General features: G+C 43.4%; 1 protein-coding gene across 5 annotated transcripts; it reads right to left on the bottom strand.

The window, feature by feature from the left end:
• Nucleotides 1–464: 464 nt before the first annotated feature.
• Nucleotides 465–17258, bottom strand: LOC142378989 (calmodulin-regulated spectrin-associated protein 3-like). Of its 5 annotated transcripts, none has more exons than XM_075464023.1 (19): nt 17022–17258; nt 13107–13384; nt 12736–12876; nt 11445–11534; nt 11057–11092; nt 10464–10511; nt 9373–9511; nt 8869–9008; nt 8308–8401; nt 7935–7986; nt 7632–7693; nt 7510–7540; nt 4905–7356; nt 4512–4633; nt 4099–4385; nt 3897–3996; nt 2585–2697; nt 2345–2463; nt 465–2234 (listed from the first exon to the last, which is right to left on the bottom strand). In XM_075464023.1, exons 1-19 carry the CDS (start codon nt 17155–17157, stop codon nt 1902–1904), a joined length of 4773 nt encoding a protein of 1590 aa, XP_075320138.1. In that variant the 5' UTR covers nt 17158–17258; the 3' UTR covers nt 465–1901. The 5 variants fall into 5 exon arrangements, with proteins under 5 accessions (XP_075320138.1, XP_075320143.1, XP_075320141.1 ...); XM_075464028.1 differs by having other exon boundaries at nt 4905–7254; XM_075464026.1 differs by lacking the exon at nt 10464–10511.
• Nucleotides 17259–19071: the final 1813 nt, after the last annotated feature.

Genomic DNA, 19071 nt, shown 5'->3' with positions numbered 1-19071 from the left:
TCTTTCATGAAGAAAATGGTTGAAACCGAAAAAAAAAAAATGAAAACTGAGTGCGAATGTTTGTTTTACGTTTGACAACTTCCTTTTACATGAGGTCCTAAAGCGGAGGAAAAGGAATGGAATGGGGCCACAGCAGTAATCCAAATGGTAGTAGTTTCTTCTTTTGATGAGCAAAACATTGCAAAGGCAGTGACAGCAATTTCATCTTTACAGTTACCCCCCCCCCCAAAAAAAAACTTAAATACTCTATTTAACCCAGTTTGCAACAACAGGACAGGGACATTTAACACCTTTAATTATTTAGGTGTTTTCCATATAAAAGAATAAAACAGCCATTTAGGACTGATTCTTTTCCCCAAGGCTGGGCCCTATCAGAGAGCAGCCACATGGGTGAAGGAGAAAATATCAAGAAAGAGACGTAAAAAGGTCAGAGGAAAAAAAAAAAAAAAGACAGAGAGAAGTCGCTTGATCATTTAAGTTTAATCCTGTTTGTCATTTCATACATATATACTGGTCTGAAACACACCAGTTAACAGTGTGCACTCCATCAAAAGTGGGAATGGGCTGAAATAGAATTCCATCAAATCTGAGATCTGCTTATCAAATTCTATCTAATCTCTTACTGAGTCTTTTAAGATGGTTTGTTTAGAAAATATGAACTGTTTTGATTTGACTCCAGCGTGTTATCACTGCTCTGTGACATTCACTAACCCTGTCCTGATTAGAAATCCCTCCCCACCAGAGAGCACGACAATCCACCTCGAGCAAACAAAATGAAAATGTCATTCACTTACACTTAACAGGGACTATCAACATTTTAGTTTATTTCCGCCCTGTTCATTCATGCAGCGTTGTTGACAACCATTTCCCTGAGTTAGCACTTGTTTGCACACTGTATATGTCACAGTTTCCTTTGCAAATGACTAATGTCAGAGAGAGGCAAAAGATCACTTTTGAAAGAAAGATTAATTTGTGGATTCAATAGCAGCAGACTTAAGAGCTATTTCAGAAATAGAAGAAGCTATCAGCGCCCATCCCTACCCGGCAGTATGACAGTCCAGTTATCTCTAAATGTAAGCATCATTCGTCTTCTGCTTTCTTGTCATTGTACAAAAGTTATTTAAATAAATTGGCATCTAATGTTCACATACCATCAGATGATTCAAACTACAAGGTTTTGCTATGATACTATTTCAAATGAGCTTCTACCAACACACAGTAAACAACCATTCATGCTGTAGTCTTCATCTCAGAAAACCACTCAGATATACTGATGCTCAAAAAAGCAAAGTCTTTTTAATGTCCGACAAAGTGTACCTCTGCATCACATGTTTATGGCTATCTTTCATTTTTCAAAACAAATGTGCTTTCATCCACGTAACTAACAGTTGCTGATAGAAAATAAATGTCCAGCCAGTCACTCTGACATGAAGGTACTTTCTCTTTTGTTTGGCTTTCTCTATAAAGGACCGTACTGAAGGACTTCACAGAACCAGAGAGGCGTTCTGTGAATGTCTCTTTTTTTTTCCCAATGCACAACTGAATGATGTTTAATTTTCTTTAAAAGAAAAATCTAAGTTTGTACTTCAAACAATTAAAGTATATTGTAAGTATGAGGCCTTTTAAAAGGATCTCCCTTGTGTGATTAACAAAAAAAACCCTCCTCTCTATGAGTTTGGATCTAATCTCTGAAAGTTGTGCGGTAGACATTTCGATGGGCATAAAGGGAATAGACGTAATCTTTTGCATTTTCTAACAAAAATCTGAGGGCAAGAGAAGTAAACTGGCTAAATCACATAAATCAGGCTACTACTTTTATGTTTGACTGTTTTCACTTTAATTACATTGTAATTATAGTGTTTAATTTAATGATAAGCCAGCGAGATGTTGTTTTCTCGTCATCACTTAGAAGAGGCCGCCTTCTTACTAACAATGCTTGCTCTCCTGCTTCCTCCTCCTCCCCCTCCTCCTCCTCCATGCCAAAGATGGCTGGGGATAGTGAAGGCGTCTACACTCATTCCCATGGTTTTCGAGGGGATGGCACTAAACTGCTTCCTATCTGAGCTGTATTTGTAGATGGATTCCACCTGGGTGGAGCCAACTGTCCGCGGCCCCACTCCAGCCAGTCGTACGAGCTCCTGGGAGTCGGCGTTCATGGTGTAGACGCCTCTGAACTGACAGCTGGAGTCGCGGAAGAGAATAAGGAAGTGGTTGGCCGGACTCTTCTCCATCTCCTGAGTTGGTGGCAAAATGAAAAGGACAAAGAAAAGATCATACTGGTTGTACTTTCCCTCTGCTTGTATGGTTTTCAAGCACAAATGAAAGCTCGGAGGCTTTCCACTACCTCAACTATCTTGCTTTTTTGTGCTTCGTTGACTTTCCCAGCAAGGCAGCAGCGAGAGAGAGCGTTGTGAATGATGAACTTGTTGGACTTGAAGCTTGGTTCTTTGAAGAGTTTTGGACCTGAAAATAGTAATACAGGTACAGTCACTTCACAAACTCAATTAAAATGCACATAGGCACTGCAAACAAGTCTTATAGAGCCAAAAGAGATACTGCAGTGTTTACAGCAGTTTATGTGCACCTGTGTATTCTGGGGCGGGCGAGGTTCCATTGGAGCCAGACTCCCAGTCCTTGTCTCCATTCTGGTTTGCCAACCTGGTTGGTGTCCCACTTCGTGAAGGTGAACCAAGATGGCTGCTCGGGAGACATCAAACAATGATTCAGTGAGCCCTCACCTCATTACACTTGACAGCTGACTATAGGACAGTAGGCAGTAAGTGGAGTAACACTCTTGTTGCCCTTTTAAAAATACAGCCCAGACAGCTAAGCAGAGAGCTTTAATAACCACCATCGTGCCAACACAATATTCTTCACTATATAATTTTTTCTGCGGCCAAAAACAGTTAAAAACAATGTTATCACTGCTACTATACTTTTATAGTATGTGGACATCACAGCAAGTTCCCTCCAGGGTACGACAAATAAAAACAAGTGCTACATCTCAGACTCTGCAGGCCTCAGTTAGCATGTTAAAGGTTAAAGTTCATGACAGCACGAAGAGAAAAAGACTGATCAAGTACGGCTTGTTTGGAAGAGTCGCAAGAGGAAGCCAGGGGTGGAGGACTGATAACTTGGGCCTTTTTTATTGTCACAGGACCAGGACACTTTGCTGTCATTGAGTCGACAATGAACTCTTCTCTATACCAAAGTATTCTAGAGTCAAATGTGAAGCCATCTGTCTGAGGGAAAGCCTAGTCTAAATTGGGTCATGCAACAGGTCAATGATCCTAAACACAGCAGCAAATCTACAACAGTATGGCTGAAAAAGAAAAGAATCAAAGTGTCTCAATGAAACAGCGACAGTCCAGAACCACAACCTGATCGAAATACTGTGACAGAGGAGAGCTGTGCAGACACAAATGCCCACAAACCTCAATGAACTGAAGCAACATAAAGAGGAGCGAGCAAAAGATTTCTCCACAATGATCTGAGAGACTAGTGACATCATACAGGAAATGAATAATTGATGTTATTGCTGCTAAAGATGGTTCTATAATCTGCTGCCATCTGCATTTTGGCTTACTTTTTGTTAAAAACTGTATATATTGACATAGTATAACATGTGTTGTTGTTCATCCAAGGCAGCATAAACTTAAGTTTTAGACCCATAGAAAAATCATCATTTTTCTTGAGATCCTAAAACAAACTTGGCAGTAAAAGACATTCATGGGGATCCATGACGGTCCGTTCCTAATTTTAGATATTTGGTTTTGATTATCTAAAAAAAAAAAACAAGACCGCTAACCAGAGCTGTCAAGTGATTCAGCTGTGGCTGAAACAAAGATTACAAATGAGAGTGAAGGGGCACAGAAATGGCCTACACATCGGTATACCTGTGGGGTTTCTTTGTGGGGTCATTATTATTGTTTCCAGGCTCATCTGTGGCTGCAAGGTTGAGTGAGGAGTGAGAGTAGACTTTTGTCAACTTAGAGCCTGGGGAGACAGATGTTAAGATGTTACAGTTAACATTTATTTGATTAAAATAATGTACAAATATCATTAAGTTGAGTCACCCTGTTTCACTCTTGAACTTACCAATTGCTCCCTTGGCAGGACTCAGAGACAGCTTGGTTTCCTCTCTGGTCATGCTGCGGGGCCTTGAGCGGGATTTTTTAGCTGACGGTCGGCCTTGGTTGGTTGATTTCTGCCGAAGGACTTTGTCCAGGTCTTCCATGATTCTGAGCTGGTGCCGTCGCGCGTACTCCTCCCGTGTGAAATCTCCACGGCGAACCGGAGTAGCTGGAGGTGTGGGGGAAGGCGAGGCAGTGCCCGCAGGAGGCGTGCCGGAGGGAGATGCTGCTCTCCTGTCTGAAGATGCCGATCTGAAACCAACCGAGAGGAATTAGACTGCTTTCACATGTGCGCAGCTTGACTTTTCCTTGGATAACTGACAAATTCATGCACAGCAAAGTTTGGATGCAGGATGAGGAAATAAAGGTGTGCGTCACCTGTTTTCCCTTTCTTGCTCATGCCACTGTCGCCTCCTCTTCAGCTCTTCCGTCCTCTTCTGCTGCCTTTCCAACAGCAGCGCTCTACGCTGAGCCATCTCCCCTTCACTGTGAACCACCTCCTACAAAAACACAAGCACACCATCACAGCTGACAGGAGTGCGGTGGCCCTGAGGTCCAAAATACGACAAAACTGGATGAAGCACAACAGCAAAAACAAAAAAACAAAAACAAGTCAGTAGTGTTTTCTAAAATGCTGTTTTGTATTGTTATTTTTTTTAAAACATTGTTGAGTTTTCTTTCTCTGACTTTTTTGTTTTGTTGTTGTGTTTTCACCTCAGTGCGACTGTAAATGACAACAAAAATTCTCATTCATAATCCCCAAACACTCACCTTGAAGAAGAATCCAATTCCTCCTCTGTCACTCTGCTCTCCGCTTGGCTCCGGGATTTCGGTGTGCATCACATGTTCTTCTTTGGATTCAGTTTGCTGTTCTGGCAGATCCCTTGCTTCTGTAGCCAGATTGAGTCGTTCGATAGGATCCAAAGGTTCTGCAGAGAGTCCTCCGGCGGATTCTGCGTGGTCGCTCATAGAATCAGAGGCAAACTCTTGGCCCTCATCAGTTGGTTCATCACTGACCTCCTCCGGCCCTCCAACAGATGCTAATGACACTTCAATCAGGCTGCAGGGTTTCGTGGTGTTTCCACCTCGTCCTTCTTCGCCTCCTGTGCTGTACGCAGCAGACAGGGACAAGGTGTCACTCTCAAATGAGCACTCAGAGGGAGCACCAGAGCTGCTGCCTCCAGCAGCTCTTGGTCGCTCATGTCTGAACTGTGGGAAGACTGGCAGCCCTCCTACTGCTTCTACATCCTCCTGCTCCAACTCCAGGCTGAACTGGGTGGGCGTCTCGCTTGAGCCTGTGTCTGAGGCGCTCTCATCTGGCTGTGGCTGCTGGGCAGGCTGAGGAGACTCTTGAGGAGTCTTGGGTCCACCAATACGGAAGGAAGAGGAGGTCTGGACTTGACACTTGCTGGGGGACACGCGTCGCAGGTGGGGGAGTGTGTCTACATTGTGGGTTGGTGTCAGGACACGATTGAGCGGAGGGAACTTGAGTTCGGAGGGTCGTGGGTGGGGCTGATGCTGGGGGCGTGGGTGATGTTTGGGGCTGCGGGGAGTGGAGGAAGAGGGAATTTTAGTTCGAGGGGCTGGGCAGGAGGAGGAGATCATAGTTTTTGGAGAGGAGGAAGAACAAGGAACGTGAGAGCGCCGTGACGGAGAAGAAGCAGGCGGGTGAGTGGGTCCGGCAGGAATGACCCAAGCTTTAGTGGTGCTCCTGGTAGGAGTCCTTGTTGGGGTTCTTGGTGGTGTTTTTGTTGGGGTGTGAGGAGGGGTTTTTGGTGTTGTTTTGGTACTACTTCTTGGAGCAGATTTTGGAGGGGGTTTGGGTGTATTTCTGGGTTTTTGGTTGCTCATGAGCTGCTGTTGCTGTTCTGTAAGTTTCTGCATGTCCTTCTGTAGTGATTGCAGAGCTTCACTCAATTTCTGCACCACTTCATTGTATTCCACTATGACAGATTCGCCTGCTTTTTCGGCTCCTTTTTCTATCTCTCCTCCTTTTTTACTTTCAATGGAGAATGTGACTTGTTTTTCAAAGCGAGGAGGGTTGGAGGCAGATGGCTTCTCTTTCTCTTTCTCTTTTTCTCTTTCTTTTTCCTCCTCCTCCTTCTCCTCCTCCTTTTTCAGTTGTTCCTCCACGTGAGTGAGACGCTCCTCGAGGGTCAGATTATCCTCCTCTGCTCCCTCCACTCCTCCTTCTCCTTGCTCTCTTTTCAATTGAAGGAAAGCAGTTTTTCCAAGTCTCTGTCTGTGCTTGGCAAAAATGGCTTCAATGCGCCTTTTTTGAGCTTCAATGCTTTTGCGTTTCTCCTCGAGGCGAGCGCCCAGCTCCCAGGCCTCAGCGCTTGGTTCAGGGCCTCTGGGACCCGGGCTGCCCTGGTGACCTGATGTGCCTGCTGGTGTGGAGGGCGTGTGTGGAGTTCCCGGGGTTGTTGGGGTCGGTGAAGAAGCCGACTCTTCCCCGGGAGCAGCAGGATGTTTTCTTCGGTTGTCTCGTCGCTCAGCAAAGCTCGTCATGCGTGGACTATTGTTGGTACTGTGGTTTCCCTGGCGACCGTTAGCAGGTCGAATGTTACCCGGGGCGTTTCTAGGTATATCATCGGATGCTTCAGAGGAGTCGATGCTGCCATCTCGTAGAACAGAGTCATCATCACGTGACATATCAGCACCCTGGCCTGATCGCTCCCTCCTGCCTTGCCTTTCAGTATCACCAGCTTCCCCTCCGAGTGGCCTATAGAGGCCTCCTGAGCGGCAGGGAGCAGAGCTGCTAAGTTGAGGATTGTTCTCTTCAGGGCAGTGCAGAAAGAAACCTGCAGGTGCTCCCTCAGGACGCAGCCTCGGCTCCGGCCTGCCTGCTAGCACTCCTCTCCCGCTTTTCTCAGCGGTTCTCCCCTTCTTACGATCTTTGCTGCCAGACGTATGAACTACCTGTAGTGCCTCCTCAATGGTCGGCAGTTCTCCCAGTGGTGCATTGTGTGCATATGGTCCCCAGGACGACCGCTGCGATGGGGCCGACGCACTGACCAGGTGGCTGAGGTCCTCTGGAGGGCTGTACAGGGCATGAGTCATCCCTGCTGCTGTTGCCGGTGAAGTCATTGCAGGGATACCAGTGGCGAGGTTGTCAGTGCTGACAGAGCGAAAGACAGAATCTATTGGGTTTCCCATGACAATGTCAACATCACTGTCCAGGCCAAATGGGATGCTGAAAGTCACTGCAGACAGTGGACGACTGCAGAGAGGTGGGTGACGACAGAGAGATGGACAAATGGATGGCAACAAGCATTGAAAAGCAGAAACCACAGAAGCCAAAGTAAGAAGATTAAAAAATTAAAATATGAATGCAACACAACATTTATGATAACAACCACACATTTTCATCTACCTGATTTGTTTCTTTGTCCAACTTTTATTTTCTGTAAAGAAAATAGAAAATAAATGAGCAAATAAAATAAAATGTAATCTTTAATTGTAATCAGATGCATTATGAAGACGCTTTCATCCTACCTGTTGACACTGGAGAGGAGATGGACACAAAAGGTTGTTTGAAGATGAAAGAAGGACAGCCACTGAAAAAGAAATCTGTGTTTTTGATTCCAGGTCTGAAGAATTGAGCTGCAGTCTACATTGATTTTATTTTCCAAACGTTTCCCTTGGTTTGACCAGGTTCCAACTGACTATCATTTGTTGTTTTGTTATTGTTTTATTGCTACTGTTTAAGCCTTTATCTGGTTTAGCCTGATTTTACAAAAATGTGTGTGTGTGTGTGTGTGTGTGTGTGTAGGCTTGGTTTTGTTAGCGATCTGGTACCTGTTGCTGTTACCACTGACAGGACTTGTACAGTCAAGTAATCCTGAGACATCTGAAAGATACAGAATAATTTCAGCTTCAGGGTCTGATGATCTCTAGGCAAGGCAATTTTATTTATAGAGCACAATTCATATACAAGGCCATTCAAAGTGCTTCACAGCTACATAAAATCACAAGAAGGCAATTAAAAAGAAATTAAAAAAGAAATAATAATAATAATAATAATAATAATAATAAAAATAAATAAATAAATAAATAAATAAATAAATAATAAAAAATAAAAGTAAAAAAAATAAAAATAAATATCTCTATGATGATATCCAGCCAGTACAACAGTGGTGGAGGTTCTTGTTAACATGCTGAATTTACAAACCTGTTAGGTCAATAGGTTGCATTGGCTCGACAAAATCTGGCTTCTTAACCTCAAACCACTCCAACAGTTCTGCTATGAAGCTCATGATGTTTAGCTGAGGAAAAAAACATGTTCAGGTGACCATGAAGCTGACGCATATCTGAACATATAATGACGGGACCACAAGCATTCATGACTGTGGTGTAAGGGGACATTAAAAGCTAACAAACTGTCACTTTAAATGAAAATGTGACAGATTAGCACGAGTCCAAAGCGCCCGACATAGAACATGCAATATTTTCCGAAGTGATGACTGTAAAATCTTGCTTGCAGTGTCATCTAGTGGCTCCTCTGTGAGCCTTAATCCATCACAGAGCACAAAGAGACTATAGTGAACCTGCCACACCAAACTGGAATGGTGAATGAAATCAATGTCTAACCTTTCCCCCCCACAGACATCAGTGCAAGACTATTTTTCTCCAGTGTGCAGAGAGTACAGTTTCTTTTTAAACTGAAGTGCACACACATGAACATGTCTGTATGAACCACCTACAGAGTAAAGTCACTGATCATTATGCCTACATGTAGGGCCGGCGGAGCGTAGAGTAGGTCCTCCACAGCGAGGGGACAGCAGCTCTGTAAACTGCTCTCACAGAACTCTTTGATGAGCTGCAGGTTGTAGAGGCTGTCAGCCACTGACATAGTGTCCTTCAGACACACATCTAAACACAGCAGATAATAGGACATATCAAAATGCAGCTTATGCTTTTCATGCAAGTCTGTACATGTCTGCTAGTAGTTATCATATACCTGTGCAAAAATGGGTTGAACAACAAAGTTCTCTAAATCTAAGTGGCTGAACGTAAATGAAGACTCTGCCGCTCACGTAACTGTTTTGTGAATCCCAGTAGAATCAAGGAAATTTCTCAGAAAATAATTTATTCAAGATTCCTCGTTTATAGAAAACATTTCCCACAGTGGTTGCCCCTCATTTACACTGTACATCAGCCAATTCTAAACTCTTTCCAACCGGTACATCCATTTCTGTGTATGTGGTAGTGTTTAGGTTTAGGTTTGTGTGTGTACCCTCAAGAGGCAGCAAACTGGGGCAGTAGTAATGCAACACAGCAGCAATTGCGCAGCCATTAGATAGATCTTTGACCGCAGACACCAGAGGAAAAGTGGGAGTCAGCTTGGACTGGACTTTGTCCTTCCTATAGCGAATCTATAGAAGAAAAAATAGGGAGGGCGGAGGAAGTTGAGACAGTGACAAAAAGATGAAAAATATTTTTCAGAAAGGAAAAAGCAAATAATTAAGAGAAGCTGTGAGATAAGCAGACAAGACAATATAAAGGAAAATGTTCAAAATACAAGTCATGTTTAAGATAATCAAAAAGAATTAAAAGTGGGAATCTAAAACCAGCCAGGACAGTCTTTCTGTTGGACAAAGAAATAAAAGTGTTGGCTCAAACAGTGAAGCCAGCCAAGTTGCAGAAAGATGGAAACCAGCAGAAACAAAGCACATGACCAATGATGTCTCAATTAATAGAAAAAACATTTAAAAAAATAAATATTTGCACATATATACGTACACACCAACCAAAGGGTGCAGAGCAAAGCTTTAAAAAAATGAAAATACAATGAAAATAAAGCTATGGGTGGAAAAATGAGGATATTTGTCCTCCGGTGTCCATGCAGCAGAAACAGGCACTGATGACACTGTGAGCCTTCACTTCTGATCAGTAAAAAAACTACACAATCAAATACAAATCCGTGAAATTTACAGTGCAAGTGCTGTATTGCCATTTGACATCCAAATGACATAAAATACAGCCAAAAACAAAACCAACGCTGCCTCTACGGCTACGCAGCTATGTTGGAGGAGGGCAAAGATGGCAGGTACAGTGTCAAACATTCAGCTGTCCACCTCCTCTAACATGGCTTTGTAACACAAAACATAAATGTGAATAAACAGTGTTAAAAGCGGGATGAGTTTGGATTGATCCATCCAGCCTCGGGGCTGGAGTGGAGATTAGATTGCAGTCAGTGAATCGGTCGTTCGACAGCCTGGGTGAGGATGAGGTGTGGCGATTGATCAGTCTGTTAGTCAGTCGAGTGCGTTGCTACGGGAGACGAGGAGGATGGGGGTGAGAAAAGAGCGAGGTGTTATACGTTACCACTGGTGGCTTATTCCCCGACTCCTTCAAACAAAAAGCGATAGCATGCTGGATGGGGGATGGCAGAGAGAGGGAAACAGGTATAAATGACAAGGGGGCTGGTCATCATGGGAACCGCCACACCACAAAGTCACATGGCTCTGCTCAGCGAGAGAGGAGCGACGGAGGAGGAGGAGGAAGAGGAGAGGAAGAGGACAAACAAAAGAGGTACATAGGTTGTTTTTTTTTAAACATTTCACCTCTCTCTGCTCCTCTCCAACATCCCATTCTCCCCCTTTTCACTGATAATCTGTGCATTTTGAGATGAAACCGATGACTGAAGGTAACAGTCAGAAACACCAGTACAAAACATCCGTGTCCAAAGCATCAGCATTTGATAACAATAAGCAGCTATAGGACATGTGAAGCATCTAACTGCTCAGCTTATACACACAGCAGGTATAAAAACAATAACCTTCCTACCTCAAGTGACTTTTTACAGAAGAACACATAAGAGGTATGTGTGGCATTTGTGTGGCAGCAGGCACAGTAAAAGTCAGCCATAGCAAATGGACAGACAGAGAGAAGAACAGACAAGAGAGGAGCACACTTACGGGAACTAGTTTCCAGTACCAACGGGTGGACTGACACTGCCAGAGAGTGAGGAGTGACAGAGGCAAACCAGGGGAGAAAACAGAGAAGCAGACCGAGGCTGATATTAGGAGCTGCAGCATCACAGCAATGAGACACAGTGCTCGTACAGAAGATCATCATGCGTATTAGTATTGGAGTAGTTAAGGTAGGTTGAATAGGGTGACCATACGTCCGTATTTCCCGGGACATGTCCGTATTTCACTTCCTGTCCCGGGCGTCCCGTGAAATACGGACATGTCCCGGGAAATACGGACGTATGGTCACCCTAAGGTTGAAGGACCCACAAAAATGCAGTATGTTAATGAAATCCCCCACTGGGATAAAGAAATAAAAAGTATGCATTTTTACCGTTTCTTTAATAGGCTGCAGGTCTGTACATGTCTGTGACTTGGGGGGTTCTTCTTCTTCCTCTGTGCTTTCTCTCAACTTCTGGTTCAACTGAAACCACAACAGAAATGTTGTGTAAGGAAAACAGTACACAGTACTCCTTCTCAGGAAAGTAGCAGGGAGGTATTTGCCCAGTTTAACCAAAAAAAAACTTTATCAACATGATATGTGATGTGAAAAGTAGACAATTTCTGTGAATCCAGACTTATGAGATACATAGTGAAGACTTTGAGAAAAATCAATAAAAGCACAGACAATATACAATCACATCATTTTCAAGGTTGGCGCCCAAGACAAGTGACACCAAAATATGTAACAATCTGGCTTCTATTCCTGGAATTGGTGTTGAATATGAATTATGAGGCTACAATGAAGCGGACTATTAAATGTAATCACTTCTTCATATCATTCCACCAGAGATGGGTGTGAAAATGTGCCATAATCAGCAGATGACTTCATGAGTCATGGCCCTTGTTTTTGTGACGTTAAAGTGACTTCCTCTCACCAAAAGTTCGTCCTTGCATACATGTTGACATTTTTCCCAAATCTAAGGATGTTTGAATTTGAAGGTGGTTAAGAGATTCAGAATAAGGTGACAAGTCGAGCGTATACATTCAGGAGTAATTCGACTCCCAGCTGCATTATCGAGGTGTATTAGTCCAGTTATGAGAAGCACGATTTTGTACAATTTCAGTGCGTTTGCATTCATTTTGAAAGTCTGGTTTTGGTCGGGCTAACACAAAAAGTAACCTTCGTCTAGCGTTATGTAGACGTACTTTGCATGTGCAGTAAAATGAGCTGCTGTGCTCTGCAGTGTAGCAGCCACTCATGTGTACGTGGTGGTGCGTGTTTTACTGTCCCCCTAAACCACGTGTTGGAGTCGCCATACGTCCACAAACCTCCATGATTAAATCAATTTGTTTTAAGACTAAAACGTGTCAAATATTGCAAACATGTCTGTGGGTTCTGTTTGACAGAAAATAAGTTGTTTTTTATTTCAGGTTTTATTCATTGTTTTCTGGCTTTATTATAAACATCCAGAGATGCAAATAATGTCACTAAACCCTAACAGATTACATTTTGTAGCCCTCACACAAAACTTACCTTTGAAATCAATTTGTTGGGAGATTCTAATTGAAAAAAATAAGATTAATTCCATTTATTGAAGGCTCGGTTGCTCCCTGAGTTGCAGCATCTAAAGATGCTGGCTGTCAGTTGACAGCACTGTTATATGATTGATTTTCGGCCTCACCCTGTTGACCCAGAAGAGCAGAGCGTTCTCCCACGGAGCCCCGACACCGATCTGCTCCGCCTCCGCTGCCATCTTCACATGGCCCACGGTCTCCTTGGCAGCCAGTGACATCAGCGAGTCAATGAGGGCGAGATGGGCCTTCTGCACCAATCAGCGACAAAAGGAACACTTTTAGTAGCTCAGCATAGAGCGGAAGGCAATTTGATTGAGAATGAATCATTTGCTTCCTTTTTATTTTATAGTATTTTCTCTCTTTGCAACTCTCCTTTGGAAATATGTTCCTTTAGCTTCAAACTGTGTTTTTAATTCTCATCTGAGTGGTACATGCAGTGAAGTAGTGAAACTGTCTGACGGGTTCCTGCTGCACGCACCGTTTTGATGGGGGTATTGCAAAGGTCCTCCTCTGTGACATCTGCATCCTGGACCTTTGGAGCGAAACCTTTCTTAATGAGGAACTGCAGCAGGGCCGAGTTTTCTGCCGGGGACCCCTGCGACGCCGGCAGAGAGACCCCGTGTGCCTGTGCCAGCAGGGCCTGAGCCCGGCAGTAGATCTCTGGGGACAGAAGCAACTTGCATACGGACGGTTTGAGGTGCTCTTGTTCATATTGGTCTTTGTAAAGTGGCTCCCGAAGCTCCACAGGGACGTTTTCTGAAAGAGACAGAACAAGACTCAATGAGCTGTGGTTCTACAGAAGCTCTGTCAGAATTACTGTTACAATTATCAAAAGGAAGAAATCTCAAAGAGACATGCATCAGCTTATATGGGCGATAAATGACTTTGGCAATCCGCTTATCATCATGATATTTGGACACACTTTCACTTGTCTCCAGAGATCCTATTTTACTTCCCATTTGCACCGTCTGCGGGTCAACTTTTTTTTTTAGCAATTTTGTTAAATGCTATTTATGAGATGGACTATGACTCACTTTGGATTTGTCCCCAGATATCTGTGGCACCACACGAAAGTTCACCTTTGGGGCTTTAGGTGAAACATCTGAACAACTATTTGAACAGGTTTTCCATTTAGTACAAATATCCACATGTAATGGCTGCTGTAAGCATTTAACCTTACACCGGGAGCTATCTAGTGTTCACGTATTCAGTTTGACCAATTACATGCAAAATAAATTACATTGCCATCAGCTGCTGGGCTTGCGTGTAGAGCTAATTAACAAACCATACTGAAACAAGGTGATAATAATACAAATGTACATCTGGTAAGCGTTAGCATAGTATCACAGATGCTGTTTGAAAGCTGAAGAAAGAAACAATTATTGACTAGAGTGCTAACACAATGTCTCAGAGGGGATACTAATCCACTAAAAGACATTCTCTGAGGTGTAAGCGAGCAGAACCATGAAGCAGATTAAGATGCAGTTCTAAGACATTTCTGGCCTTACTTCAGCTTTGTTGCCCTGACCTTTCAGATACAAATCTCTTGTGTAACTCTGCTGCAGAGAACTGATTTTATCAAAGAACTGTCCCTTGTAAAAGACAAAAAAAAGGTTGTTGTGCAAGCTGCTGCAAAGTGAGTGCAGCCTGACTATATTAAATGTTAAAACTAAGCAACTTTTCAACAAACCCGAAGGCATTACGACTGTAGGAGAGGATAACGTCATCATCTGCATGAACAGCTCAGCTAGGTTACCCAGACAAAAAAGTATGTGTGCGTGTCAAGTCATCTCAGACCAATAGGAGTGGGTCATTTCATAGACACACACACACACACACACACACTTACACACACTATAGGCACAAGAACCCACACTTCCAAGGCTGACCCATTTTCCACTCTGGATAATCCTGAAAATTGGAAAGGAATTCTTTAAGGAGATATCTGAGTGGACATCTCTCCCACTCACTCTGCAGTCAGTCTTAATTCCCTAACTGTTTCTCTTCTGCTGCTTTACATCTACAAACTTCCAACTATGACGTGTAATGAGGGCCACAGCTGCTTTTGCTTTCTGTCTCTCTGTAAACCACTGTTAAAATGCTTTCTCATGGAACCCCTTCCTCCCTTCCACCCATTTCTGTGTACAGCCTAGAGGAGAAAATCTATCCATGTCATTACTTCAGCAAGAGTTTAACTACAGACTGCACTGCAGTGTGACACTCACTGGGGTTGAACCCGTGCCTTTCATGCTCTGCTCCGTTGGGGGGGAAAAGGGCTGCCGTCACTATGGGAACGGTGGAAATGGAGTGCAGCCATTTGTCCCAATCACGGCAGAGGCAATGAGACAGGACTGCAGAGCAGGAACCAGTGAACAACCCAACATAACGCTAATTCTATTGGGAAGAAACAGAGCAGGCCTGTGAGGCTGAACAGCAGAAAGGCATACACTGTGTGGATGTTGAGATAATAACTAAAAATATAATCTTATGGCACCTATTCTAATGTAAACATTTGTTTCCTATTGAGCCAACAGGTGTTTAGCAGAGCAGATATTCCTTAGTTTCACCATAGATTAATCTGCTGATTTGTTTTTTTTTTTAATCCACCTTAACATTGTAAAGCAAAGTAAGTGTTACATTCCCCCTCTGAGTATATGCTGTATATTTGATGATTGTTAATTAATCAGTCTCATCTATAAGAGGTATCTGATGCAGTCAGATCTGTGTGTATGACTGTTAAAACTTTACTTCCCCCTACTGGGAAAACATATACCACTGACATAATAAAACGCCTCTGATTTCAACATATTCTCAACAGCAATAGGAACAGGAAATTTCATGTATTTAGCTAATTTCGATAGAAGCCAGCCATTGGCTATGACAGGCCGACAAAATCCCAGCCGCTTCAGAAATATGTGTGGGAAATTAATTCCATTTGTGACTATATTAGTAATATTTTCTTTCGGGCTTCCATTAAAATTCACAGAGGCAGCCAGAGGGCATTTTCCAGTCGACAGATAACAATAAAGCCTCCCTTCTGGAACATTTTCAGAGCCGTCTCTCCTCTTGTCTCACTGACTGGCAAAGAAAACATTGAAGTCTGCCTGAAGCCATAATGACAGCAAAATGACATAATGAGCGAACATGCAACTCTTCAGCTGTAGTGTTAGATCAGCGGTTTGACATCCTGGTGTTAGTCAGCGGAGCTTGAACTTTGACACACACAGCTTTTGTGTACAGAGACAGGTTACAGTATTAAACCAGAAAAAACACAGAGCTGAACAGACAAAAAAAGAATTTGATGTGAGGATTTGCTGCTTTTCTCATTATAAATTCAATGAAACTGGATTTTTGATGGCAGGACCAATGGTTTTGACAATGTGATGAATCGATGATCTTGACATATAGATTCTTCAAACTGAACAAAATCAATGATTGCTGCCCCAAGTGGGAACATCTAGAAGAATGATGTCATCCAAATCTAACACATTAGTGAACAAAGACCACAGAGATGACTTCACATTTTTGTCACTATGTCATCAAAATACTCTTAATGTACCTCAACTAAATGAAAGGGGACTGCAGTAAATCTGAACAGCTTTAATTTGCCTCTACCCTGCATGTCCCCACACCTGCTTGGATATAGGTAGATTTCTGTGGGCTTATAGAAAAATATTTTCTTGCATTGAAACTGCAACTCAGATACTCCAAAAATATTCTTCTGCACATGACTGAATAGATGCATATAGGGCATCTGCCTCTAAAAAATAATTAAAAAAAAAATACTCCATTGTCTTATGAGATCTACTGTGTCACCTTCACTATACCGCCACGCGCCAAAAGCACTGCGTGCGTGCGTAACACTGACACAAATATTATGTGGCCCTGACCCATTTACATCCGCCTCACACACAAGCAGTGTATGTATCTTTGCCAGGAGAAGATTTACCCCGCTGAGAGAGATAAACCTTTTCTGTCCTGGTTCATTCTGCCCGGTGGAAATCTATCCACGGGCCTGATGGAGCCCGGCTCTGACAAAAGGCTTTGTTGCATTGCAGCTCTGGCAGCCCCCGGTTCCATCATGCATCACGCATGACTGAGGAAACTCCTTCTGACAAGCCTCAAATTCACATCAAATAACGGGCCGAATATCCTCCTCTGTGGAAGTAAGCTACGTGGCAATAAGCTGCACACCTGGATGAGGGGGCGCAGGTTATCTGCGAGCATCAGGCCAGCGACTGATCAGGATGGATGCTGGCAGAAGGATGCTCGTGGTTCTCCAAGATGTCAGATAACAAATCAAGTCTACAACTGAGAGCGCCATACACAGCTGAATGAAATGCTGAGCGCCCCACCCAAGCGGCGCCTCGGTGATGTGAGGACCGGAGTCTACCTGCAGAGCCGTACGATTTCGACAGCAGCCACCGGACGCTGGCGCAGATCTTGGCCCGGTTGAAGTCGTACTGGTCGAGCGGCTTGATCTCCGGCACCGAGAAGGTCTTCTTCATCGTGCTGGGAGAGTCCACCATGGCTGCGCTCTGCCGCACGGAAGATACGGAGGAAGCAGCAGCAGCAGCAGCAGCAGGACCGCACCGGGAAAATGTGTGGAGGAGGGATGGAGGAGGGATGGAGGAGGACCCAGTGATGTAGGCACAGGCTAAAAGATATTAATAGGACACATCATGTAAACATTTAAACAGCTTTTCGGAGAGGGTGAAAACAGATCAATATTCTTGTAAAATAATTTAATAAAATGACTTACTTGTGCAAAAAAAAAAATAATTTAAATCCGGCCCCACGCTCCCCCACCCCCTCACGTCCCCTCACGTCATACGTCAGGCAAAGCGCACGCCGCAGAAAAGAAGTTTCAAAACCCTCATGTTCGCCGCTGCAGTCGCATCTCTTTCAGAAACCCAAATGTAAGAAGACGCCATTCACCAAGAGGAGTTCGAAGCAGGGGGAAGACATCCGTAACACTTCACATGCCCTCCACATGGTGGTGCCCTCGAGCAAGGCACCAACCTCTGGAGTACAACGTTAGGCTTAAAAACTCACATTCTGATCATTTAACTTCAGTTTTTACTCAAGACTTAGCCTCAGTGATAATGAAACATAAATAAGTAAAAAAGAAAATTGAAAAAATACTTATGTTCACTGAGCCTGTGACAGACTGGTGACCGGTCCACGGTGCAACCTGCCTCTTGCCCAACAGCAGCTGGGATTATGAAACTAAATGAGTCCATGGACTCAGTGCCATAGTGCCACACCTGTCCCTCAGAAGGCCAAAAGTGAGAGAAACAAAAACCAACCACAAATGATGCACATACAGAGTTTTCTGTGCGTGTTTTTTGTGTTATTCTTTAGTGATTGTATATATTTTCATGTAAATGATTCCCTTTCTTTTCTAACCAAACATCTTTTTTACTGCAGCAATTTAACATCTCTTTGTTGTCACTTTCAGTCTTTCAATGGTTGTTTTGTGTCTCAAGTGGGCACTTTGCTGGTCTTCATGGTTGTTTGTCATGTTGTTATTTTTGTCATTTTACACCTCTCCACATTGAGTTCGTCTCTCATTGTTGTCGTTTTGTATCTCTTAGTAGTCATTCACAGGCACTTTGTGGTAATCTTGTGTCTTAATGGTCATTTTTCATCTCTGTGTTGCCATTTAGTGTCTTCCTCGTCATTTTGAATCTTTCTTTTTGGCTTGTTCACAGGGATTCAGGCGCATGACTATGACTTTCAGTTTTCAGTCATGTGACATATGACATTGTGGTTATATAACCTACGTGTGCCTCTGTTATCACTTTCTAATAACGAACCACTGTGTACCTACACTACTTCCTAGTTGGCCTGTAATCTCCCCCCTTTGGCAGGGATGTCCACTCTCTAATATCCTTTTTTTTTAGCAGATAAACAACGTTGGTCTATTTACAATCAGCTTTCTTGCTGGTTTACAGTCCGTGTGAACGAATCTATGTCCTCCAAGCTGTAATACTGTGAGACATAAAGCTTTCCTGCTGTGGATGTCTAGACAAGATGTTTATTAAATTAAAAAGAAGGGTCTGGCACCATTCATTTTATGAAGCAGGTTTTTAAGATTCATGGGCGTTTTGGGAGGCAAACTTGTTTGGTGTCTCTGAAGGATTAGAGAGCATCAGGCTTGGAGAATGTCACAGAACCAGTTTGATCTTCCAGCCAATTCCTTTTGCTATTGGTGTACGACTTGTTATGGTAAGGAAAAAAAAATAAAAAAAATCAGGAAATTAGGTCTAAAAGTCTTGTGGCTGATCTTTCCATTAGATAACAGGTAGATGGTGAAACTAGTGCGATCTGATCCGGTTCTTCAGATACTTTCCATGATGGTAAAGGTAAGAGCAGACTCATTATCACCAGGGTAACTGCGCACAGAAGGCTGTTGCTCCGACTGGAAAGAGGACTTGAGC

Source organism: Odontesthes bonariensis, chromosome 4 (assembly GCF_027942865.1).
Source record: "Odontesthes bonariensis isolate fOdoBon6 chromosome 4, fOdoBon6.hap1, whole genome shotgun sequence".
Classification (NCBI taxonomy): Eukaryota; Metazoa; Chordata; class Actinopteri; order Atheriniformes; family Atherinopsidae; genus Odontesthes; species Odontesthes bonariensis.
Note: the sequence above shows the minus strand (reverse complement) of the source record. Positions and strands in the feature narration are given on the sequence as shown.